The sequence below is a fragment of the Bidens hawaiensis genome, unplaced genomic scaffold (genome assembly GCF_021521415.1).
Source record: "Bidens hawaiensis isolate Kalapana, Puna unplaced genomic scaffold, B.hawaiensis_p1.1 tig00043628_1, whole genome shotgun sequence".
NCBI lineage: Eukaryota > Viridiplantae > Streptophyta > Magnoliopsida > Asterales > Asteraceae > Bidens > Bidens hawaiensis.
This window is the reverse complement of record NW_027497742.1, coordinates 20,848-48,477: the sequence shown is the minus strand read 5'-3', so window position 1 is coordinate 48,477 and position 27,630 is coordinate 20,848. Positions and strand designations below refer to the sequence as shown.

General features: G+C 37.1%; 1 protein-coding gene across 1 annotated transcript; it reads right to left on the bottom strand.

Moving 5' to 3' along the window:
- Positions 1-178: 178 nt before the first annotated feature.
- On the bottom strand, positions 179-27,361 carry LOC143594427 (ADP,ATP carrier protein 1, mitochondrial-like). Its single transcript, XM_077073746.1, has 7 exons — positions 26,894-27,361; positions 26,718-26,802; positions 26,184-26,473; positions 3,692-3,958; positions 1,526-1,660; positions 1,066-1,073; positions 179-317 (listed from the first exon to the last, which is right to left on the bottom strand). Exons 1-7 carry the CDS (start codon positions 27,359-27,361, stop codon positions 179-181), a joined length of 1,392 nt encoding a protein of 463 aa, XP_076929861.1.
- Between the last annotated feature and the right edge of the window lie 269 nt (positions 27,362-27,630).

The window sequence follows — 27,630 nt, the reverse complement described above, 5'->3', positions numbered from 1 at the left end:
ACACCCTATCAATCGGTGATGTTGCTGGGGATGATCCATCAAAATTGTTGAATTTTCTTTTTTACCACACGTCATCCTTTTCTTAATTATCCCCAAAGTCATTTAAAATTCAAATATTCCTTCATGATAACCCTAGGTGTTTTATTTTTAAAAGTCACGTGGGAAATATAAAATATCTTTAGAGCTCATGAGAATATTCTTTCAATATAGGACTCATATCTTCAAGCTTCAAGAACCTATGGAATGTGGTCCGACAATAATCGATTTTTGATAATTCCTTCCAACGTCCATCGTCTTCTCTTGAGACCGCTCTGCACCTACAAAAACAATAAAACCACTCCAAAGTAGACTCGACTCTACTCCACCCAAACTTATATTTACTATATAACGTAATACGTGTATGATAAATGCATATGGCAAAAATTAGTGCTTAAAGTGCTATAAAACATGGCAAAAAAATGTCACTAACAAATCTCCCCAAACTTAAACCTTTCCTAGTCCTCAATGAAGTCAAAAATAGTATAAACCAAGAATATATTTTATTATTATTATTATTTTTATTTTTTTTATCATTTTGTTTTTACTTTTAAAAACCCGTTTTGGTACCAAAAAGATTTGTAATGAGATCATAACCGACATGTGAACTCTTTTCTCATTCATTTGAACCCTAGAAGTACATACACGTGTAACTGTGATTGTTAATATTATGTGCCCCTTTAAACTCTAGCCCACTTAATCCCAACCAAATGTTTTCTGCTTAATAATATACAATATTACCCGCATTGTTCTATCGTCCCCACACCCGACACCCGTGACCAAAAACCTACCCGCTTCACTACTTATTTAAGATTTCCAACACCACACTTAATGCGACCATGCACCCTAACCATAGCACAATAGCTATGATCTTTTAACCGCTTATTTCTTTGGCTTTGATTATGAAGATCAGGACTTTTCTCCTTTTAAGATCGACTTATAAGTAAAAACAAAATGTGATCCGGATGTACCAATGTGTTCGTTTTTGCATCACAAACATTTATTTTGTCTCAGATCGTTCGCACTCACCTCAAAACCTATATGTAACCAATATTAAGAAACTAATTTCGTCCTAGAATCTGAATAGTAAATGAAGGATCATATAACTCACTGTCCGGACATCTGATCATCAATTCCTTTGTTGGAGTAAGTATCTATATGTTAGGAAGGTTCACCGAAAAGTTCAGCTCGATCCAACGGTCGGATCTCCGGGAATCTGCATTTATTTAGAGTTGCGTTTATAGAATATCCCTAGCAAACCGAATACAAAAACGGGTCTAGAAATCCAACTTAAACTATTCCAATCCTCATATCCGCAATTCAAAATGATTATTTATGGGTTATGACCCTCTGTATAAAAATCAAGACGATCGGACCGTTAGATCATCCGTTATAGACCGCTCTTTGCAGACATGCAAAACTAACAATCCAGATTTTAAAACATGTTTTTAATGAACTTAAGCCCAGAATGAGGACGATCGGAGCTTACCATCGTGTTCGGGACGTTGAATTGGTTCCGGGTAGAAGATGGGCTTCGGTCGCCACCGAACCACCGCACCGGACCACCACCGGCCGTTGTCGGGCTGCAACCGGAATTCTCGTCCTTCTCTCTACCCTTCTCTATCTAAAATGCAGAAAATATGTTGTTAAATTAATGAAAAGTGGGGTGCGGTTTAAAACGAGTTTTACGATCGCGTTTCGGTCTCTCGCTTCAACGATCCCACTACTCGAGTGACGTTTTATTTTCCAAATGCATTTCGTCAAAATATTTATTCCGTTCTCGACTTAAATTTGTCTCGTTAACTTATTATTGCCGCTAATAAGTTATTATCGATCGTTTCCCGATGTTGGTTCCGTGTTTCTCCAAGCTTAATGAAACGACTGTAGTTATTTTTTCCAAAAACAACTCATCCAAACTTATGGTGTCTATTTGATTTATTTTATCCAAATAATAAATCTCAAATACTGCGATAGCATCAACTTTTACAAGCTAATAGGTACATGTGCTTTAACGACCGTGTTTGAAAATAGTAATTTGCATTTTCCCGCTTTGTTATAACTCGGAATTGAGTCACGTTTTCGCCAGCATTCTCGCTTTTCAATCCTCTGTAGTGTTCAAATGGATTCAACCATGGATATTTTCTCGAATGTCGAGTTGAATATTCACACGTTTAAGCGAAAACGTTCGTATCTTCTTAACTTATCACCAAAATTCTTTATTCCGTTTGACTTCTCGCACATTTTAAAATATATATATATTCCCTTCATTCTTAGCATAAAATAATATATTTAACTTAAGGGTCTTAATTCTCACTTAACCCAGTCTAAGCATGTCTTAATCTCGTTTATGAAATATAATAATACTTTTTATATTGCCGGGAATCACACTTATATTATATTATTGTTGTTGTTGTTGTTGTTATTATTTTTATAATTAAGGGTACTTTGGTTATTTTACACAAACTTGACTGAAAATTTGACCGTGTTAGCGGGTAAGGACCACCGTAGTTACAAAATTCATACATTTGGACCAACTTAGTAATAAGATATTAACTATTAGGATCAAATTTGTAATTAGTTAAGTTTAAAGTTCAAACATGCAATACGCGCAAACTACAGGACCAGCCATACACCTAAGTCCTATAAATACGAACATGTAATTGTAACGTAACGGTATTGAAATATACAGGTACTTTTATACCATTAACTGTGTGTTTCATATCTTCCTAATATCTCTTGTATAATCATCAATTTCTAAATCTATAAGTCAATCATGATTACGAACATGTAATTGTAACCAAACGGTATTGAAATATACAGGTACTTTTATACCATTAACTGTGTGTTTTATATCTTCCTAGTATCTCTTGTATAATCATCAATTTCTAAATCTATAAGTCAATCATGATCCAAATACATAAGGGTTAGGATTTTCTTTAACACATAGATAAACTTGGTTTTTTCTGTATAAAATGGAGATGAAGATGGTACAAATTTGTACTCTTTTGCTATAAGACGAACTAGAATGTGGTGTTGGGTAACTTTTAATATCAATCCTATTTAGTGCTAATTCTTTTTATCTAATATATATTTTGCAGGTCATATGAACTTTGAAACATCTTGAAACAACGTTAGCTATTAAACCAGTGAGTTCGTAACAATCATAAACATTTAACCATGGTTTTTCTTCGTAGTAGGCGTATATATACATGCATAAAACAATGTCTAGAATTAATTCACGCTCTTGGCCACGACCAATAGAGTTAGCATTGTCTAAATGTTAACTCGCTGTCAACATTTCAATACTATGCAGTACATATAATGATGCCACTCAAAAGTAACTCCCTCCCAATGGTCATGAATGGATCCAACGAGCTTGGCCAACATCCTTTTCGGGAAAAAAAAATGGAACAACAGTTAATTCTGTTTTATGTCATATACAAAATACACAAAAAAAAAAAAAAAACATAATAATCATATTTGGAGGTAAATTACTCTTGTTGAGCATCAACACTCAACAAGTATCATTTACCAAAATCAACTCATTAGTAAAACTAAACATATCAAAACCAAAATAATATGTTATAAAGAACTCATAATCTTTAGTCATGCATCATTGTTAATTACCACCACATAGACCTCACGTATCACCAACGATGAGCAACTTCAATTGATCGTAACCGGAGAGCACAAACGCACCAGCAATGGCTCGGATTGGGATAGTTGGAACACATTCCCCCATGAACAGAGACCTAGAACCCTCATTCTTCAAGATATGAACAAATGCATCCATTGAATTCTTGTACTTAACTGCTTGACCCGATGTCATCAGCCTCTTTCTTCTTATCTTTTCAATTGGATAGGACACAACTTTTGCATTATTGGTGCACCACCAAGCAACAAGACTTTCAGAGAAGCGAAGCTGAAAATGCACCCAAAACACAACCAACAATTATTAATAGACAATGCCATTTTTGTGACAATTTTGAGTTTTGACCCATATTTAATTTGGTGGGATATGCATTTTGATATTTTGTTATCATTGATTATGGTTTTAGTAAATAAAAACATCAGAAAATATACAAATGTTGTGATGTTTGACTTGTAGTTGTTTTAGGAGACTGAAAAACGTTCATAGGTGGTTCGTAGGTAATCATTACCCAGAGACAATGCAAGTTTCTTGTTCTAGAAACGTACTTCAATTCATTACTTTCCCCCTTTTTATTCAATATTTCGTTCAACATACTATTATTATTATTATTATTATTATTATTATTATTATTATTATTATTATTATTATTATTATCGTATGACTAGATAAATTCACCACCTGAATTATCATTGATATTACAAGTAATTTATAATACAAGAGTTACAAAGGCAACAACATAAACCAAGGAAATTACAATCAAACAATATTATATTGACTAAATTAATAGATGAGGATTATGTGCCTTGATCCTTGCCTTGACAATAGTTTCCAATACCCCCCCTCAAGCGAATTGGTGGCGGATGAACTCGCAACTTTTCATGAAAAGATTCAAAAAGAGGTCTTGGCAACGGTTACGTGAAAATATCAGCCACTTGGAGCTTGGTTGGAACAAATTTAGTATGTAGTTTTCCGGCAGTCACGAGTTCCCGAATAAAATGATAATCTATGTCAATATGTTTCGCCCAACGATGAGCAACCGGATTTTGACTAAGAAAGAGAGCACTCAAATTATCACATAAAAGGGCGGGACGGGCAGATGGTAAAGCATTTAAATCACGTAATAAGTGAGTAATCCAAATGAGTTCCGCCGCGGTGTTTGCCATCGCCCTATATTCAGACTCACAACTGGATCTAGACACCGTTGGTTGCTTTTTTGCACTCAATGACACAAGATTTCCTCCTAGAAAGATAGAATAACCATAGGTTGAACGTCAGGTTTTAATGCAACGGGCCCAGTCGGCATCCGAGTATCCGATTAAGGTGGGTTTGGTTGGATTGGAAAAGGTTAACCCATAACAATAGTGCCTTTAACATAGCGCATAATTCTCTTCAGTAACTGAAAATGATGCACGGTTGGTGCATGAAGGAACTGACTTGCCTGGTTCACTGCATATGATAAACCTGGGCGAGTTATAGTAAGATATTGCAAAGCACCAACAAGTGATCTGTATAAAGTAGGATCATGAAACGGAGTGCCTTGGCTAGTAAAACATTAGTGGCAAGGGGAGTACCCATGGGTTTGACCTTTTGTAGACGGGCTCGAGTTAAAATGTCATGGGCATACTTGGTTTGGCTGAGAAACAAACCATCTTTAGTGTAGGAAACTTGAAGGCCAAGAAAATAACTCAAATTTCCAAGATCTTTAATTGCAAATTCACTTTTTAATCTAGCCACAAACCGTTGAACAGATGACTCGTCGGAACCGGTGAGAATTATGTCATCGACATAGACCAATAAGTATTGAAGACACGATCCACGATGAAAGATGAAGAGAGATGTGTCCGCTTGACTGCAAGTAAAACCTTGGGTGATTAGGAAATTACTTAGGCGTTGAAACCATGCCCGAGGGGCTTGCTTTAAGCCATAAAGAGCTTTGTTGAGACGACAAACGTGATTTGGTTTGCTATAATCATTGAAGCCAGGTGGTTGCTCCATAAAGACGGTTTCTATAAGATTGCCATTAAGAAACGCATTTTTAACGTCAAGTTGATGAAGAGACCACCGGTTTGTCATAACAAGAGAAAGGACAATACGAACCGTTGTAGCTTTAACAACGGGACTAAAAGTGTGTGAAAAATCAAAACTGGGCACTTGTGTGAAACCTTGAGCCACAAGTTGTGCTTTATACCGATCAATGGTGCCATCCGAGTGATATTTGGTGCGAAAAACCCATTTTGATCCAACAACATTCGTATTAGGAGGTCATGGAACAAGAGTCCATGTTTGGTTCTGGTGAAGAGCCGCCTTCTCTTCCCTCATAGCATCATACCAATGTTGGTGTTTAGCGGCAGTTTTGAAGCCTTTGGGATCATGAGTGGCAAGCAAAACATAATGAAGTTTGGAAGGAGCAATGGCTAAAAAGTCGATGATATGGCGGGATATAATAATTCTGGCTTTGCTGCGAGTAACCATAGGGTGGGTGGAGGGCAAGGTGACTGGTGGCGGGTTATTTGATGGTGAGGCAGCGGATGAGGTGGTGATTGGTGAGGGCACGGATGAGTTGGCAGATGATTGAATAGTTTGTGAGGCCTCTGGTGATGTGAAGTAAGATGTGGAAGTTGTTGTAGGAATGTCGGGTGGTGAGATTATGGGAGAGGCTCGTGAGGTAGGGGTGATGGGTTCATTTTGGGTAGTGGGCTGGATATTGTGAGAGTGGGCTGGAATGTCACAGGTGGGACAATGGGCTTGAAGTGGTGAGTGTGAGGGAGTAATGGATTGGATTTTGGGTTTGGGTTTAAGTTTGAGCATCACTAGTAACAGTGGACTGGTTAATAGTGGATGAAGTTTGATCAATATAGGAAGTTAGGAAAAGGGTTGCAAGATCAACGGGTTTTGTATTGATGGAAAATGGGAAAGAATCTTCATCAAAACGTCCATGGCGGGTAATGTATGTTCGAGAAGTAATTGGATCAAAATATTTGTATCCTTTGTTTTGAGTGCAATAGCCAATGAAAATACACTGAATACTCCGGAGTGCAAGTTTATGAGAAGCATATGGTCGTAGATATGGAAACACACAACATCCAAAAACTTTGAAGTTTGTGTAATTTGGTATGGAATGGAACAAAACTTCAAATGGTGATTTTTGGTTTAACAACTTTTTGGGTAGACGATTTATGATATGAGCCGCTGAAGAGAAAGCATAAACCCAAAAGATAGCGGGTGCAATTGCACCAAAAAGCATAGTTAGACCCGTTTCGGTAAGATGACGATGTTTGCGTTTGGCTCTACTGTTTTGTTAGGATGTATACGGGCAAGACATCCGATGACGTGTGCCATTACTTATAAATAAATTTCACATTTTTTATTTAGGAACTCGGATCCCCCATCACTAGTTAGAAAGACTTTAATTTTGCACGAAAATTGGGTTTGTACGAAAGTCATAAATGTGTGAAGGACTTCAACAAAATCCGACTTGGCTTTCAAGGGATAAAACCAAGTAAACATAGAAAAATCATCAATAAACACGACATAATATCGATATCCATCTCGTGAAACAATGGGAGCAGGTCCCCACAAATCACAATGTATTAAATCAAGAACATGTAACGAACGCTTATCATTTAACTGAAACGGTAATCGATGTTGCTTTGAAAGTTCACAAGAAGAACAAAGACTTGGTTTAGGTAAAATAGATGTAAGGTTTAAACAACCATGCTTATTTAAAATAGAAACGACATCAAAGGCAACATGCCCAAGACGTTTATGCCAAAGTTCAAAGGATGATTTTGAAGAAGAAAAAACGGTAGCCTCAAGTGCTTGAAAACTGGGGCTCAAAACATAAAGTCCGTCCTTATGTGTCCCTTTTGCTAGAATTGTCTTTGTGACCGAATCCTGAATGACAAAATAAGATCGAGAAAATAAGAAATCAATAGGATAATCATTGGTAAGTTTGCTAACAGAGAGCAAATTTTTTTTTAGATTAGGGACAATTAGGACATCATTTAGTTTTAAATTAGGACTAATAGAAACAGTACCGACACGAGAGATTGGAAGAATATTACCATTACCAAACACCACCTTCTCATGTCCTCGATACGAGGACAAGAAATCAACATGAGAATGTGATGGTGCCATATGAGCGGTGGCACCGGAGTCAACGCACCAATCTGGTTTGGTGGCGGTGAGATTGCAATCAGCATGGAAAGCCTGAGCAAGGTTTGCAGCCGAATAGGATGATTGATGAGCAAAGCTTTTTAAATTTGGACAAGCATTAGCAAAATGTCCATTTGTCCGACATAACTGACAGTGAGGGGTACGGCGACCTCGACCACGAGAGTTCATAGAACCACTTCCATGATTACCTCTGCCAGAACGACCACGTCCTCGAGAGTATGGGCGAGAAGATGTGTCGTGGGTTGTGAAAGCAACCGGAGCAGGTTTAGTCCCATGAAGAGCAGAGATAAACATCTCATGCCTCTCAGCGTTAGCAAGAAGATCACGGAAAGGAGGGCGGGGCTGAATAGCCCGGTAAGTCACAGAAAATGACTCGAAAGTTGAGCCGAAGCCACAGAGAAAGTAATGGGTTTTATCGGAGTCCAGTACCGGCTGTCCGATGGCAGCTAATTGATCACATATGCCCTTGAATTTTAGCCCAAAATCCGCAACAGAAAGACTACCCTTTTTTAATTGCCTCAGGGAGTCTCTAAGAGTCTGGGCTCTCTCCAATGAATCATGGTTGTAAGCCGATTCTAGTGCTTTCCAAACATCATGAGAAGTGGAAAGACCTAAAACTTCGGCCATAGCTTCTTCTGTGAGCGAGGATTGAAGAAGCAGGAGCACCCTCTGATCAGCCTCAAACCAGGAAGCATAAGCGGGATTAGGGTTTGTTTTCCCTTCAACAGTGATAGTTTTTGGGGGTGCCAGATTCGTGCCATCAACAAAACGAAACCAATTTTGGAGATGAAGGAGGGGGGTAACTTGGTTTTTCCAGAACAGAAAGGTTGATGGTGAGCATGTGAAGTAGGGTGTTCATAGGGAGAGAGGAGTCATTGGAGGTGATTTGGTCGGCCATTGAGATGACGTATGGAATAACGTACAGAGGTATAGAGATGAGGGCGGTGATACTAGGTTTTTGGTGAGAAATGTATGAACCGTATTCTGGCTGATACCATGTATGACTAGATAAATTAATTCACCACCTGAATTATCATTGATATTACAAGTAATTTATAATACAAGAGTTACAAAGACAATAACATAAATGAAGGAAATTACAATCAAACAATATTGACTAAATTAATAGATGAGTATTATGTGCCTTGATTCTTGCCTTGACAATAGTTTCAAATAATAATAATAATAATAATTATTATTATTATTATCTGGAATAACTTGTGCATGGGAGTTTTTTTTCTTTCTTCTTCTTTCGAACAAGAAACCCTAAAACACGCATAGTTAAAGCTCATTGCCAAAAAAGGCAAGGGTGTTCGACATCTAAGGTCCTTTGAGGCGATTTTGAATCAAAAGGACTGTTGTCAACACAAGAATGAGGTCAATATCATATCACAACGGATCATTCGGGTTCTAATCCTCATGTTTTTGCATTCCTATCTTATCTAATTGAACATGATTTCTTTTGAGTTTAGTTTGATTTTGTTTGCAATGTCTGGCTAAATGCCTATTTACTGTTCAGATGCGATTACTTGTTGACTGGTTTGATGTTTTGTTATGGTTTACTCATTACCTTATTTTATTCCCCTAATTTTGTTACAGATTCTTTATTTTACTCCATGTTTTGTGTGGCTGCTAGTTAGTAGCTTTTTACTTTTGTTTTTTCTTGCTCCCTTTGGTGTGTCTTTTTTAACCAACTACAAGGATCAATTGCAATATCAATTTGAATTACCTTATCAATATAAGTTACCAATTCTCTAATCAATATCTTTTACCATAACAAAATTGATATGGTATAAGAGCACGTTTAAGATCCTATTCTTAAGAGAAAGAAAAAAAAGGGAACCCTAGCTTAATGTCAGGCGTCAGAAGAACTATCACTGATTCAGATTCTTTTCAAGCTTCTGTTCTGGTTAAACGACAGACCATTGTGATTTCTGTGGTTAAAACAACCACAACAAAGACAGTTATTTCAAGTGGATTAGTTACCCGAAGTGGTAGACAGGCAAAGGAAAATCAACCATATGAAGGTGGTTTGTGATAGAAAAAAACAGGTCCCATTCCAGGGATAAACAAAGAGCAATATTAGCAGTTAATAAGTTTTCTTTTGGAAGCAGTTGGCAAACCGCTAAGGAGGAAATGGCACCAGTAGCTAATCTTGAATAATAAGGAGGGTAAGTGGATCATTGACTCGGGTGCCACCGAGCATTTTATTTTATGATATTTCTCATCTTAAAAACATAAGAGAAACAATCAATTTCCTGTAACGACACCTAATTGTGCAGGGGTCATGGGGATTACACTCCATCAAATGGAATAACCATCAAAAACGTGTTACATGTTCCTGATTTCAAATGCAATTTGTTGTTGGTTAGTAAATTCCCAAACAACTTACAGTGTGTCGTAACATTTTTTTCAAAAAAAAAAATTAGTCATGCAAGGCTTTCATTTAAGGGAATTGATTGGAGTGGGTGAATACACAAGGGATCTATACACGAAGGGATGATGGGAACCAAGAGAAGCAATGATGACAATGAATACTGCGTGGTATAAAAGATTAGGTCACGCATCTATCTCTTAACTTTCTCATGTTGATTTCTTCAAGAATATTTCTTTGGACTGAAAAGGTGTTTTTTGATTCTTGTGTTAAAGAAAAAATTGCTAGATTGCCCTTTCTTTTCTATTAGATTATTAGCATCACAAATTCTAGTGTTTGCTTTGAACTTATACATTATGATGTTTAGGGAAGGTATTAGACACTTTCCTTTACACAAGCAAACTATTTTCTCACTAATGTTAAAGAGCCAAATTCAAACCACTTTTAGCCATCACAAATGAACAAGGTTACGAGGGCACGGGTCTGGAGGATCCAGAAAGCCAAATGAATGAAAACAACCAGGCCTCACTTATTGGCCCAACAGCGGAGGCTGAAAATTCTGAAAATGACCCAGAACTTTTCGAACGGCCCAAATGCAACATACTTAAACCGATTTATTTCAAGGATTTTGATTTAAAGCTTCGCCCATCACTAGACCACGAACAACTATGGCCCATGTAGATTAACACAAAAGAAAAAATTGTATATGTTTTCACCATACCCTTAGACACACAAAGTCTTCATAATCTACTCAACAAGGTAAGTATTACGGATCTCCATGTGCTAACTTGACGGGGAGTAATGGATTGTTATTTACCTATTACCTTATTTTCATCAATAACATAATTTTATTCCCCTAATTTTGTTACAACTTCTTTATTTTACTTCGTGTTCATATGGTCGGCTGCTAATTAGTAGCTTTTTCCTTTCTCCCTCTCTACGTGAAGGGGGGGGGGGGGGGATTCTTTATTTTAACAAACTACAAACGATCAATTGAAATATCAATTTGAATTACCAATTTTCTAATCAATATCTTTTACCATACCAAAAATTGATAGTTGTGTGGTTGATTTGATCTTTCAATAAAGTTACGCTATTTAGATTAGAATTCTTCTATATATGTATTATATTGGCGTCATTAGTGTAGGGCCTGAAAGTCTAGGGCTTGAAACGCTAACGGGTAATAGACAACTTAGTAGTTCAATCGGTAAACTCGTGAGCTACTTACCAAAAGGATATACATAAACAAACCTCCAAAATAATTAGGGTTTTCTATATCATTGATCTTGTTAGGTCATTAGTCGTACGTTCACAAGCTAACTCAAACCCAACATGGAAACCCAAAGTCATAAGGTAGCGTTTGGTACGCAGGAATGATAGGATGAATGAAATGATTCATTGTGTGGGAATGAAAAAAGTGGTGTTTGGTTGCTTAATGGAATAGAATCATCCATTACATATGGAATCCCATTCCATCAAAACCATTCCTTCCTACCCTCTTTTTTTTTCATTCCATTCCTCATTCACCCTATTTTCTCAACATCACCACTACCTAACAACAACAACCACCACTACCATAGCCACTACCACCACCTGACCGCCACCGTCACCACCATCACCACCGCCTCCACCACCACCACCTTACCGCCACCGCTGCCACCATCGTCACGGTAACCACCGTAAACATTGTTATCGCTGTCGCCTGACCATCACCGTCACCACCACTGTCATTGCCTGACCACCACCACCGTCGTCGCCAACCTACCATCTCCATCACTACCAATGCTACCACGGACACCCCACCAACACCGTCACCACTTCCACCACCATTTTCGTTGCCACCGTCGCCATTGAAGTTTTTTTTTTTTTTTTTGGTAAAAAAATTAATTTGAGATATGAGTGTTTTTATTATTTTTATTTTATTCATACAATTTTTTTGGATACCAAACAACATAAAGTAATAATTCATTTCATTCCCATAGGTTAACAAACAAGACAAATGAATGGTAATGATCCATTTCATTCCTTTGTCCATTCCATTCCTTCTCTCATTTCATTCCTCCTTCATTCCATTACCTCAAACCAAATTAGCTTCATCTAATTAGGTCTTAAAGCATGTCTATAGCATCCATTCCTCGACAGGTGGGATTAACCTTATTTAGTTTTAATCAATCTTAGCACTTTAAAAGGTATTGTTGGATTAGGTTCCAAGAGCATTCCATAGATATAATCCTTTTTCATATTCATTCCATCTTCGATGATTCAATTATGAATAGTTGCCCTTTCCCATATGGATATTAATCATATTTTGTTTGCTTTCTTTATTTATCGTCTTTTTTTTATGTTTTAAAACCAAAACTTACAAAATATTCACACACACACATATATATAGGCTAAGTATAAAATGAAAACCCATTTGAGTTGTAAAAACTCTAGAAACCCATTCTCAACTACATGTTTTTAATTAATGTTTAAATCTTGTGGTCCACAATTAAAATGAATAAAAAATGTAAATATAAATATAACTTTTTCTCTCTCCTGAAAACATATATAAAAATTAGTAAAAAAATGTTAAAAAATAGCAAAACATTTTTTTTTGATGTTTCGGTGTTTTATATTAAATGTTACAACATATATTACATGTAACAAAAAAAACGATGTTACATAGGGTTTTCACGGGTTTTCACAACTCAAATGAGTTTTCATTTTAACCTTACCCCTATATATATATATATATATATATATATATATATATATATATTGGTATATAGCCTAGTATTAAAATATACTTGAATATTTTTGAAAGAACCTCAAGTGAAAGTCTACAACACTTCAATCAATGTGTTATTCAGTGGTAAGAAAAAAAAATATTTAAGTAGACCAAACTCGAAGGACATTCAAATTTTGTACGCTATATATTAAAGCATATACGAATTTCTTGAAGTGGCAGGTAACATTGACTCTACACGTTGGGCATAAAGGAATTGCCCAAAAGAATGATGGGGTCAATACATCAGAGGTGAGCGTAAGTGCTTGACGATTATGCTTGAAGCCGTAGTCTTACAAGATTTATGGATTAGATGTACATGTCTTATTTGGTGTAACCGGTTCCAACAACGACCTAAGTGTCCTCTACCAATCGTCAGTATTCAATAGGGTTGTACATGAATCCGCACTGAAGCGTCTATTTAAGTCAAACAATCATATTGTTTTGCTGAGGGAAATACACCACCTGCTAGGCAACTTTTGTGAAATCATTTGCTTATTCGTAATATGATAAATGGATAAGGTTCATGGCAACACAAGAAACACCAAGAAAGGATATGTAACAAGCTTTTGTTGTCCTAAAAACTCAGCGGACTAATCGCTTGCATCATGAAATCAAACATTGAATCAATGTAGAGGTAAATTATGATATTTTTAATTAAGAAACTGCGGAACAAGAAACCCACTATGCCCTTTGATTGGATCTCTTGGAACATATTACAAGCATCAAATCTAGACGAAAATTTTTAATTTTTATGGTTTTGATTTAGTGTTGAGTATTCCCATCCTATACACTATCATATTACAAGCATCAAATGTAGACGAAAATTTTAATATTTTTATGGTTTTAGTGTTAGAGCATTCCCATCCTATACATTATTTATTGTAAGTGGAGTTTTTATAGTTTAGGGAGTAGTTTATGGTGTTGTGAGTAAAGGAGAACGAAAATACACTGATATTTCTGTATATGTGAAAAGTTCTTGTAGCACCCTATAAACTTTTTTTTGAAAGTGGTTGTGAGTGAAGGAGAGCGAAAAATATAATGATAAAGATATAAAAGTATTATTTAATTGAAAAAAAGAGAGAAAATGTAATGATTTTAGTGTAATTTTGGATTTGGAGATAAGATAAGGGATGAGAATGCTCTTAGGTGCTGTTTGTTTTTTTAAAGGTAAAATGTTTGAAGTCTGCGTATAACATCTGTAGACATCTATAGAAGAAAAGGTGGATCAAACCTCTGAAATATGCAAGAAGAATACTGTTTTTTTTTTTTAACGTTTGTAAAATGTTAAAATGAACTGATGGTAGTTGGTGTTGGTAGGTGGTGGTGTTTAACTCTCTGCGGAACTTAGAAGATCTTAGAAGTGGATGGACCAAGTATGCACAAAGAAGAGTTTGCACAGGAAATTTTTAATGAAACTTTTTCGAAAAAAACATTCTGCAGATGGCAATGTCTGTGTGACACAAACAAAAGAGCCTACGCATGCAATTTTGAGAAAAACAAACACCACCTTAGTGTTTGTTTAAAAATAAATAAAAATAAAATGTCTTTTATCATATAATTAATATCTAAATATGATTAAATGATAACTTTGCTAAGCCTTGATTGGGCAAGTTGTGGCACCGTATTTATTCACAAAGTTTATTTGTTTCTTTTTTCCGGTATCGTAATGAACGTAATGAAAACCGACCGAACATCAACCTTTTTTGTTTTGTTTTAGTTCCAATATCGTAACGAACGTGATGGAAATCGACTGAATTTGCTTATATTGGAGGCCTTAACGCCGGGACCGACAACGCTCGGGTTTTACCAACGCCCAAGTTTTACCGATTGACATCACTCAATTGGTCCACCTCAGTTCTTACATTTCTTTGTTTTAGTTTCGCTACCATAACCACCGTAACCAAAATCGACCAAATTCACGTCAAGTTACCGCCTCAACGCCCAGGAAGAACACACCGCCCGGGTTATACCAATCGAATAAATATGTTAATGTTTTTAATAATACGTTAGACGAGTGCCCCTAATTTTTTCGATTTTTTATTTCAAGTTTGTTAATATCAATAGCTTAATTATTTCGCTCATATATCTTTCAAAATGAATACAAAGATCTATGTTCTTTCGTAAATCCGAAAGAAAGTACTTGGGTTCTCCCAATAACTAAAAAGTGTAGATGCTGGTTCGCATGGTGGAGGGACTGATTCGTAAAAATGAGCGATCTAGTTGTAATGTATCTAATGAAACCGTCGTTAGAATTGAGATATTGTTCAAAGAGAAAGATCTCAAATATATGGAGTTTGTTTTTATATATTATAGGGATGATCCGAATGCATAGAATGTATCGTCAAATATTTAATATGATTCTACAAGATCTGGTTTCGTTCAAGTAAGGGATTCAAGCCAATTGAAAGGATCTTCTGATTAATTCTGGTACCGTAATGAGCCTAGCAAATTCTGACTGAATTCACCTTTACTCGACGCTGCAAAGCACAAGTTTACCAATCGATTTCATTGCGCTACTCGTGGATAAATCACTGGTATTGAATAAATGACAACTTTGGTGCCGCAAGGCCTCATTGGACCTCCTAGCGACACCTTAATGGTCGAAGGCTAGAGCTGCTCACGAGTCGAGCCAGGGCTAGCTCGAGCTCGACTCAAAATTTGATCGAGCTTGCTCAGCTCGAACTCGAAATTTGAATCGAGCTGAAAATATGATTTCAAGATTGGCTCGGATTTAAATCAAGCCAGCTTGGCTCAGCTCGACTCGATTTGGATCAATAGCAATTCAAGTTTACAACACAAAAACATCCTAAAATTAATCGATAAACAGATCGGAATATAACTATACATCAATCCGAGAAAACGAAATTACTATATTGTCTTAACGTTTTTCGTCAACAGAAACATTCAAAAGGCAATAGAATCATGAAACTGCTGCAAATACATGAACCAAAAACCATCTCCTTCCTCTAGCAAACATGCCTCCTTCAATTTGATAGCCTTCGCTTTTGAATCAAGGTTTAGCGAACAAGTAAGAGTGCCGATTTTGAATTGAGGTTGAATAATTAAGAAGAGAGTGGAAACTTGGGACTAATACGTATGTTTTTACAATTTAGGGTTTACTTGTATTGTGCTAGATCATCTAAATATCAAATGAGCTGGCTTCGTTTAACATTTAGATAACTACACACACACACACACACATACACTAGATTTTATCTCCCGTATTACGGGGGGGTTGTTTTACGTTATTCATTTTCAATATTTATATATGTGTATTTGGATTTTAATTTTATTTGTTGTAAGAAATTTAATAATTAATATCCTTGAGGTTTGATGATGAAATGGTTTCACAAATAAATGATATGTTATAATCCGGTTTAAAAGCTATCTGGGTTTGGTGATACCCATTACCTATTTATTTTTTTTATTATAAAATTGTTTCTTAAATTATAAATATGTAACATCCTAAAATTTATAATGTTGAATAAAGAAAGTTACGTTTAGTGATTTCGCGTTATTAACTAATGTCGAGTAAAGAACGGATCATGGACTTAGATTAATTAAGATGGGTTAAATGAGAATGGGCCTTAGGTCCATGGGCTTTAAGGGATACAAATATCCCCTAAACCAACCTTAAACCCTAAACCATCATTCACTTCTATCTTATTCTCTAACACACTCCAAAACACACACACACCACACACCGCCATATACGGCCGGCGGCCGAGGGAGAGAAACGAGCAAGATCCGAGAGAGAGTAAACGATTAGTTGTGATTAAACAAGTTAAACGAGATCCAAACGAGCACAAAAGGTATGTTCTTGACCTTTAAAGTTTACGAGTATTGAACGTTTTTACTTAAAGGTCCAAGCTTTATAGTATATACGGGATATATATACGACCGAAAACGGTTAGGGAACGTAGTGGGTGATGTCGAACCATAACAAGGGTATTAAAATCGCCAAAATGCTTGATAAAAAAACCAAACCCGTAGCGATTTGGGCAACTTCGCCTGCAAACCGACAACTTCGCCTTCAAAGCTTAACTTCGCCTACGGCCAAGTTCGTCTAATTGATAACTTCGCTACGGCCAAGTTCGCCTAATTGATAACTTCGCCTAAGGCCAAGTTCGCCTGATTGATAACTTCGCCTACGGCCAAGTTCGCCTAACTGATAACTTCGCCTAAAGCTAAGTTCGCTTAAGGTTTAACTTCGCCTAAAGCTAAGTTCGCCTAGGGGCTGCCGCCCCTAAACCCCAGCCAGGGGCTCTGCCCCTTGGACCCTGCTAGGGGCTGCCGCCCCTAGACCCCGCTGCCAGGGGCGCTGCCCCCGGACCCCCGTTCGTTGTGGGTCATATAAAGATAGAAATACAACATGAGTAGTAGTAGTTAATTGATATGTATACTTGTTATACAGTCCGCCGTGCACAACTGAAGAAAGGGATAACTATTAACGGAGAGCGTAACCGTGTTCAGGTGAGTTTCTAGCCCCAATTATGTGTCATGTTTTCGGGGCTGTGTGCATACTCAATATGTTTGTTAATACGCTTATCCTAAGAGATAAGTGTATGCCTTATGTGAATAATGTGAAATGTATGAATGATGGCTTGACGGTACGTGAACGATCTTCGGATATTGCACGTACTGTCAGGTTGTAACGCTAAGTATAAGGTAAGTATGATATGTATGCTTATGTGTATGAATGTGATAAAGTTAATAAAAGCAGGAAAGGATGGATGTACGATAACGAAGAGGGAATCGAACCCTACTAATATTCGAGAACTAGGGAACCGAACCCTACTAATATTCGAGGAAAGAGGGAACCGAGCCCTAATAATACTCGAGGAAAGAGGGTACCGAGCCCTAATAATACTCAAGGAAGGAGGGTACCGAGCCCTAATAATACTCGAGGAAGGAGGGTACCGAGCCCTAATAATACTCGAGGAATGTAGGGCGTAATGCTCTTTATAACGTAAGATATGAAAGTAAGTTAATACAAAAGAAAGTATGAAAGTATGAAAGTATGAAAGTATGAATGAAAGAATATAAGTTTATGTGTATTGCATAGTGTATGATTAACTAGAATTCACTCAGCGTAGCTGACTTTTAGTATGCACGCAGGTGAGTAGGATGAGGCAGCTCGCTTGAGGAGACACGTGGCACCGAATAAGAGGCTGGCATCGGAAGACTCAAGACGTTTAAGTTTAATGTTTCGTTTATTTTGAAAGACAAAATGATGTTTTAAGACAAGACGTGTTTTATTATGAAATGTTTTATGAAAGCTTTAATATTCCGCGAATGTTTTAATTAACTCTGATATTTAGAACTGCGTTTATGAGTAAATCCAACACGAAAGTAGGGCTACCGGTAACGGGGCCTTACAAAATAATATCTTTTTTTAAATAAAATAGGATATTAATTTTTAGTATATCCCTATTTTATATGATTTTCATATCAAATATTTGATGAGATTAATTTTTATAACCCGTTTAAGAGCTATATGGGTTTGGTGAGACCTTTACCCGTGAAATCGAGTCAAATGCGTGAGAAGCATTTATTTACAAATAAAGCAATCTGATGGCTTGAGAGAATGATTGTTTTATATTTTTTGTTTTTTAATATTTAATTTTTGGATTTTAATTTTCTTTATTATAAGAAAGTTAATAATATACTTAGGGTTTGATGATGAAAAGATTTCATAAAAAATGATATGTTATAACCCGTTTAAAAGCTATCTGGATTTGGTGACTCATGACCCGCTTATGTTTTTTACTATAAAATTGTTTATTGATTATAAATAATATCTTTTTCTTTTTAAATTGAATATTAAATTTTAGTACATCCATATTTTATAGGATTTTCCTATCAAATAATTGGTAAGATTACATTTTAATTTAATGAGATATTATAACTCGTTTAAGAGCTATCTGGTTTTGGTAAAAGCCATACCCATGAATTTGGGTTAAATAAATGAGAGGCCTCCATTTAAAAATCAAGCAATCTGATGGCTTCCATAAAAAGGGGAAGTGACCACATCGCGACACGTAGGATTTTAGGGGTTTCATATATATATATATAAACAATTTGAGCCAATCGATGGAGCCTATCAAGTGAGACAGGCCTAGCTCGGGCTCAACTCGTTTAGAAACCCAGTCAAGCTCGGGTTCGACTTGTTTAGGCTCAATTTCAAGCGAGCCTTTTTTGAGTTTTTTCGAACAAGCTTAGGGCCACGAGCCTATTGAACAACCATATTGATGATATTTTGTTTTGTTTTTTTTTGTTTTAGTTCTAGTACCGTAAACATAACATAACTTGACCGAATGGCATTTTTTTTATTTTACTGTCGGTACCGTAGCGAACATGACAAAAACCGATCGAACTCGCTTAGTCTCACAGTACATTATTTTAGTTTCGGGACGGTAACGGGTGCCAAATTTGTTTTGTTTTAGTTCCGATATCATAACAAACGTGACAAAAACCGACAGAATTTGCATAAACTCACCGGTTTGAAGCACGGGGACGGCTTGGAGGTTAGAATACCGGTCCTGGGGACGGCGTGGGGACGGAAACATGACAGAAAAGCGTCAGAAACGTTTCCTAAACGAACATGTTAAATGGGGACGGCCAACAAACGATTCCGAGACGTTTCTATAGCCAATAGCATGGCGGAGAGGCCACATAGCATATTCCGATGAAGAATTCCGGCGCCGGAAAACCAATGAAGAAGAAGGAAGAAAAAGTAGGCGGCTGATTGGTTTTTTTTAGGTTAAATAAGTTTAATTTTAACATTTAACCCCCCTTGATCTTTCACTTATTTACATTTAGTCCTGAAATTTGTTAATTTTTACATAAAATGTTAAATTAGGTTATACATTTTAAAATTTAACCCTCTCTATCTAGACTAGTTTACATTTGATCCTAAACTTACTAATTTGATTATATATTATATATATAGATAAAAATTATACATTTATTTATTTTTTATTGATAATTAATTACCCATATAGTTTGTTTTGGAGTTTGCACTTTGTATTAGTATAAATCTATTTTGAACTTTTTTTAATATATTTGTATTTTTTTATATATTTTTTTGCCGTACCCTAGCCGTACCCATATCTTGAATTTTTTTTTGCCGTTTCCCGTATCCGTAACGTCCCCGTATCCTGGTCCCGTTCCCGTTCCCGTGCTTCTTAGACTCACCGCCTCAACACTTGTATAGTACAAACGCTCGAGTTTTACCGACCGACGCCACCCCATTGTTCCACCTCAAATATATATATATATATATATATATATATATTTGTTTTATTTTTGGTTTTAGTTCTGATACCATAATGTGCATAACCGAAATCGACCGAATTCGCGTCACTTAACATCTCATCACTCGGGACCGACAACACTTGGTTTTACCACCATCCAAGGTTTACAGACCTGCCCCGGTGCAATGCGTTGGATGAAACACTAGTTTTGAATATTGGTTTCTATATGTTATAATTAATTTTTAATTTTAATACCACATTTGTATTTTATAAGTTTATTATTTAAAAAATGATTTAGAGATAAGTGACGCGACAAAAAAACTACATTCATATGGTTATAAGATAAATTTTTTTTATCAAATCTTTTAATATTTATCCATATAATTCAACAAAAAATCAAATTTTATTATAAATTATCTTATTTTTAAAAAAACCTTCACGTCTCATTTCTTACTTTTATCTCTATATAATTAAATAATACAATTTTAATCAACTTTTATAATTATTTGTCTCTTCAACTCACAAAATAATTATATGAAATGGGTAGTGGGTTGATAATTATAAGAAATTATGATTGTAAACTATTAGCAGATATATACGGTTATATTATTATTATTATTATTATTATTATAGATTGTATTTGATATAGAATATGATTCATCCCTAAATTAGAGGAGGGATTTCTGTATATATTAGGGATTATTGGTTAATGAGAATCATCGAACTTTATCAATTATCATGGTATCACAGCCATCCCTGTAACCCTAGCTGGAAACCTTCCCTCCTCAGATCACCTTTCTCCCTCTCTCAGATAAATTCCTTTTATTTATTTTTTTTCTGTTCTTCTAATTGAATAAAATACATCCAGTGGTTACCGTTACTAACATCAAGAACTTCATCCCCCTTGTTCTTGAAACTGAAAGCTCCCAATACAACTCATGGGTGGAGTTGTTCAGAATTCATTGCAGAGCTTTCGAGGTTTCTGACCACATCGATCTTAAGGCCCCCAAACCTGCTTCCTCATCAACAGATAAAGATGACTCGACTTATGTTAGCCCAGCCCTTTGGAATCGATTAGATGCGATCGTGCTCCAGTGGATTTATGCCACCATCTTTCATGATCTGTTACATACTATCCTAAAACCCTAGTCTACTGCTCTTCAAGCATGGACAACTTTGGAGAATATCTTTAAAGATAACCAAGCCACATGAGCCGTCTACCTTGGCAGAAAATTCGCCTCCACTCGTTTGGATGATTTTCCAAACATGTCAGCATATTGTCAAGCCCTAAAAATGTTGTCCGATCAGCTCGCTAATGTGAACGCACCGGTGGAAGAGGAAAATTGGTGATTCAACTCATAACAAGTTTGAATGAAAATTACGAAAGCACAACTCACATTCTTGAAGGCACTACTCCCCTACCAAGTTTTTACGAAGCCCGGTCTAAGCTCATTAACGATGAAATAAGGAAACAACATCAGACCGCTATTAGCTCTCTTCATTCTGGTGGTACAGCCCTTCATGCTTCCAATAACCGCACCAACGACACACACCACCACCAGTTCGATTCCCATGCTGGTTCTAACGGACGAGGACGTGGTCGTGGTGGTCGAGGTAGGGGCGGTCTTCGAGCAGCCATGGCAGGGGGTATTCAGAAAGGGTCTGGTCAGCACGGATATGGCTCGGGTCAGCAGGTTTACGGGTCTGGACATCATCACCTGGGCTACGGTCAAACATCTTATCAGCGGAATTCTGCTGGTCAGCAATATTACCCCTTTCTTGGCCCACTCAGCAGGTTCCATGGGGCCAACAAACTTGGGCTTACCCACCTTGCCCGTACCCTACACAGCAGCCTCCAACAGTGGGCCCAAGACAGCCCTTAAATCCAGCTTATGGTCCTTCAACAAGTCATGGACCAGGAATTCTTGGCTCACGACCCCAGCAGGCTTGCGCGGCGTCGGAAGCAAGCTATACACCGACCGATATTGAACATACCTTCAATACTATGACTCTTCACCCTCCTGACCATATCTGGTATGCGGATTCGGGAGCAACTGCACACATGACACACTCCTCAGGTAACTTCTCGTCTTATTATAATAAAGGTCCTTTTCAGAACATTATTGTCGGTAATGGGTCCCATATTCCAATCCAAGGTACGGGACATCAATACCTACCCCACCCGTTTCTACCTTTAAACCTGTCTAACGTACTTCACGTATATGATATAATTAAAAACCTTTTGTCAATACGTCGTTTTACAACTGATAATAACCTTTCTATGGAATTTGTCTCGTTTGGTTTTGATGTGAAGGACTTCCCGACGCGGACACCCATCCTTAGATGCAACACACCAGGGACCTCTATCCGTTACTCTCCAGTCCCCGTCCAAGCTTACAAGTCCAGCAGCCTTTGCATCAACAACCAAAGAACTATGGCATCATCGTCTCGGTCACCCGGGATCATCTATCTTATTATCCTTGAAAAACAATTTGTCTTTTGATTCATGTAATAAACAATCTCCTTCTATTTGTTCTTCTTGTGTGTTTGGGAAACATATTAAATTACCTTTTAACAAGTCTACTACTTTTACTTATCTACCTTTTGATATTGTACATAGCGATTTATGGAAATCGCCTGTTCTATCATCTAGTGGTCATCGTTACTTCATATTATTTTTAGATGATAAAACAAATTTTTTATGGACCTACCCCCTCACTAATAAACCACAGGTCTTCACAATTTTTAAACAATTTAATACACTCATTAAAACCCAATTCAACAAGCAAATCAAAACCATACAATGTGATAACGGTCGTGAATACAATAACTCTTTGTTTCAATCCTTTTATACCTCAAACGGACTACAATTTCGTTTTTCCTGCCCATACACATCTCCACAAAACGGGAAATCCGAGAGAAAAATCCGTTCCATCAATAACATCATTCGCACCATCCTCGCCCACTCGTCGGTCCCTACAACCTTTTGGCACCATGCCCTTCAACACGCTACCTATTTACTCAATATCCTACCATCCGCCACCCTCAACAATATCTCTCTTACCCAACTCCTTTACAACCGGCATCCCAGTTATACACACCTTCGCACCTTCGGGTGCTTGTGCTACCCCCTCACACCTTCTGTTAACATCAACAATCTAGATAAATGCTCCGTTCCTTGCGTCTTTCTAGGTTATCCATCCAACCACAAAGGATATAAATGCTATAATACCCTAACTCACCAAATTACCATATCCCGTCATGTCGTATTTGACGAGACAGTCTTTCCCTTCGCTAATCCCGCTCCGGCCGATCCCGTCACGTACAAATTCTTTACTGATCAGTCCTCTATAAATCCGCTATTTTGGTCTGTTTCTCAACCTTCCGTTCCACCTTCTATAAATAATCTTCCAACCCCCCGGTAGTTAATACTTACTCCCGTCATCCCAAACCGGCATCAGCGGTTCCCACCGCTCATCCCACCTCAACACAATAGTCGGTTGCGAACACACACTACCTATTTCCTACTCCCACTCTCCCGGCTTTGGCTTCCACGGCACAACCGAACCCACCCTCTCGCACGGTTCATACTCGTAGTATGTCCGGTATATCCAAACTTCATAAACCATTTGTCAATCTTAATATTTCCACACTCTCTCCCCTTCCCCGAAACCCGACTGTTGCTCTCCGTAACAAAGATTGGAACATGGCCATGAACGATGAGTTCCGGGCCTTTATTGATAATAATACGTGGGAGTTAGTCCTGAGACCTAATCATGCGAATGTCGTCCGCAGTATGTGGATTTTTAAACATAAGACTAAATTTTACGGTTCTTTAGAGCGTTACAAAGCTCGTTTAGTTTGTGATGGCATGTCTCAGCTGGTTAGAATTGATTGTGGGGAAACATTTAGCCCGGTGGTAAAACCAGCCACCATCCGCACCGTTCTATCGCTAGCAGTATCCCACTCTTGGCCCATACACCAGCTCGATGTCAAAAACGCTTTTTTGCATGGTAACTTACAGGAAACGGTGTATATGTATCAACCACCAAGCTTTCGGGACACTCGGTACCCGAACCATGTTTGTTTGCTAAAGAAGTCACTTTACGGCCTCAAACAGGCTCCACGTGCTTGGTACCAACGGTTCGCCGATTACGCAGCAAAACTTGGATTTCACCACAGTAAATGTGATCATTCACTTTTTATTTATAAACAGGGCCAAGACATAGCACACATCCTACTTTATGTTGATGACATAATTTTGGTCACATCATCCGACCAGTTACGGGACAAATTCATGTTGCATTTGTCCACCGAGTTCGCGATGAAAGACTTGGGTCCCTGCGTTATTATTTGGGCATTTCGGTTACCTGGATGCGAGACTCTCTTTTCTTGTCACAACAAAAATATGCCTATGAATTGTTGGAGCGAGCCGGTATGAGCTCGTGTAAATCGATTGCTACTCCAGTCGACACAAAATCCAAGCTCAGTACCACGGTCGGGCTGCCGCTTGATGACGGGGGTACAAAATACCATCAACTGGCTGGGCCCTTCAGTACTTAACTTTTACACGGCCCGACATCAGCTATGCAGTTCAACAAGTTTGTATGCATATGCAGCGCCACGAACAGTTCACATGAATGCCTTAAATCGAATCTTAAGGTACATACATGGCACTATTACTCAGGGTTTGCATATATTTAAATCATCCGTTGGCAAATTACTCTCATACACTAACGCCGATTGGGCTAGGTGTCCCGACACACGTCACTCCACTTCTGGTTACTGCATGTATTTGGGTGATAATCTTCTCTCGTGGTCGTCCAAACGTCAGGCCGTCATTTCCCGATCCAACGACGAAGCGGAGTACCGAGGTGTCACCAACGTTGTGTCCGAAACTTGTTGGCTGCGAAATTTATTACTCGAACTTCATTGTGTACCATCTCATGCAACTCTAGTATATTGTGACAATATAAGTGCCGTGTACCTATCCTGCAACCCGGTTCAACATCAGCGAACAAAGCACATTGAATTGGACATCCATTTTTTTCGTGACAAAGTTGCAAGAGGCGAAGTCCGGGTTCTTCACGTTCCATCTCGTCATCAAATTGCAGATATCTTCACCAAAGGCTTGCCCTCATTTATGTTTGATGACTTCAAATCTAGTCTCAACATTCGTGAACCTCCAGTTTAGACTGCGGGGGTGTATTAGCAGATATATACGGTTATATTATTGTTGTTATTATTATTATTATTATAATAGATTGTATTTGATATAGAATATGATTCATCCCTAAATTAGAGGAAGGATTTCTGTATATATTAGGGATTATTGGTTAATGAGAATCATCGAACTTTATCAATTATCATAAACCTTTTATATAATCCATGTAATTCATAGATAAATAAATATATAAAGAATAAGATTGAGTGTTTTTTTTCTTCATATATGTTAAAGATATGGAACATTGTAAAGAATGTGATGCCGGTACTCTAAGATCATTCATATAGTCTCAAACTTCAATTTTAGAAAAATCCTTCAAAAATCACTTCAACCCATTCCCAATACCTCCATCCCATTCTTTTAAAGGGGAAAGCATATCACTATAACATTCCTTATATATGAGGGCTATTATTCATCCCTCGCATAGCAATTGTTTATATTATATGTAAGTGGTTGAAAAAAAATATATAGTAAAAAGTAATTAAATAATTATTGTTTAATTGAATAAAGATAGATACGGGAAATGTGATGAAGATTTAAAAAATAAGAGATAAATTCAAAAGATGGTGTTTTAAGTTGAACTATAAGAATGGTGGTGAGGAATGGACTATGAATGCGCTAAGCCATTTGAAAAGTAAAATAAAATTTAAAAAAACTTCACCTACGGCTAACTATAAAAAATAAAAAAACTTCACCTGACAATCTTCTATGAGCATGATTTCCTTGAAAGAATCGTAAATGCCAAAGTAGAAGCTACTATAGATGATTGCACTGACACAAGAAATGTTGAATCCGCGATAAAGGCCGACAATACCATCAGTGGCGAGTGTCTTCTTGTACACATCAATCAAACCGTTAAACTTCCTTCCTCCTCCCCTTTTCTTTGCAGCCTTAGCATCATCCTCCAAACGGATTCGTGCATAATCTAGTGAATAAAGAAAAAAAAGAGAAGAAGCACCGGCAGTACCTCCACATGCTAAATTAGCTGCGAACCATGTCTAGCGGTGAGAAAACCGACGATGAAACCAAAGTACTGAAATTAACCAAACTGAACCATTCATATTTTCAAATCTTTCTAGCTTTATACCTGTATTTCATTCTTTCATATTTTATACCTCCATTTCATATATTTATACATTTGTTTCATTTGTTGTACCACCACTTCATGCATTCAAAACAGGCTGTGCATAATTAAGTGGAAAAAAAAGCACCTTTAGATGTTATATTACCTGCGAACCATTTCAAGTTCCCATCTATATCTTTCTTAAGGTTGAAAAGCTTCTTGAAGTAATCTTTGAATGCAAAACTCAAACCCTGGATTTCATAAAATCACATAATTATTTGAATATAAATCAAAAGTTCTAAACCAGACACCAAGGTTATAAATAAATTTTATGTTACAAGCCTTCTTTGAGAAGTAACAAATGACATTAGCAGTGTTTCCTCGCCACAATGAAAGCAAACCTTCATTTTTGATGGTTCGAGCAAAAAAATCACCGACTCCCATGTAAGGATGAGACAACCGACCAGCCTTGATCATCTCATCCTGGTTAGTTACCTTGAACAGAAAACAGTCTAATGGGGCTACAACGGTTTTTGATACTGCAGCAAACACTCCACCCATAAGGAAATCAATGGTGAACCCTGCTAAATCATTTTCAACTGGGCTTTGAATATGAATTGGAGATGGTTCAAGCACAAGGTGAAGTTTGGATTGTTGCGGCATTGGGTACCAGAAGGCAGCATTCATGTAGTTATTGTTTTGTTGTCTTAAACCATGGTCACAAGCATGGAAGTGTCTCATACTTGATGCAAGAATATTCCCAACAGCTAGCTTTTGGGAAACACTTGGATGATATCCTTGTTCAGTCATGTCTACCCTAGGTTCACAACAAAGAATAAGAAGACATTTAATTATTCAATAACACAAATTAAGAACATATAGGTTTATAAAAAAAATAAGCTAAAGTTTGGGTTCATATTTAACCGACCCAATTCTTTTAGGGTTTGATTTATTTGATTGTTAAAATTAATCATTTCAATTTCATAATCCATAACATTACTCCAATTGCCTTTTTTTCTCTTATTCTTGCATACTAGACGTCATTTGAGCTATTGGGCTATTGTGTACTTTGGCTTGTT

What these genes read in the sequence shown, in the direction of transcription:
- LOC143594427 (XM_077073746.1), bottom strand. Translation starts at nt 27,361, where the DNA reads ATGACTGAACAAGGATATCATCCAAGTGTTTCCCAAAAGCTAGCTGTT. An exon ending in GAACTTGAAATGGTTCGCAG is followed by an intron (nt 26,474 to 26,717) that starts GTAATATAACAT and finishes CATGGTTCGCAG; the next exon opens with CTAATTTAGCATGTGGAGGT. An exon ending in ATCAATTGAAGTTGCTCATC is followed by an intron (nt 1,661 to 3,691) that starts GTTGGTGATACG and finishes TCTGCATTTTAG; the next exon opens with ATAGAGAAGGGTAGAGAGAA.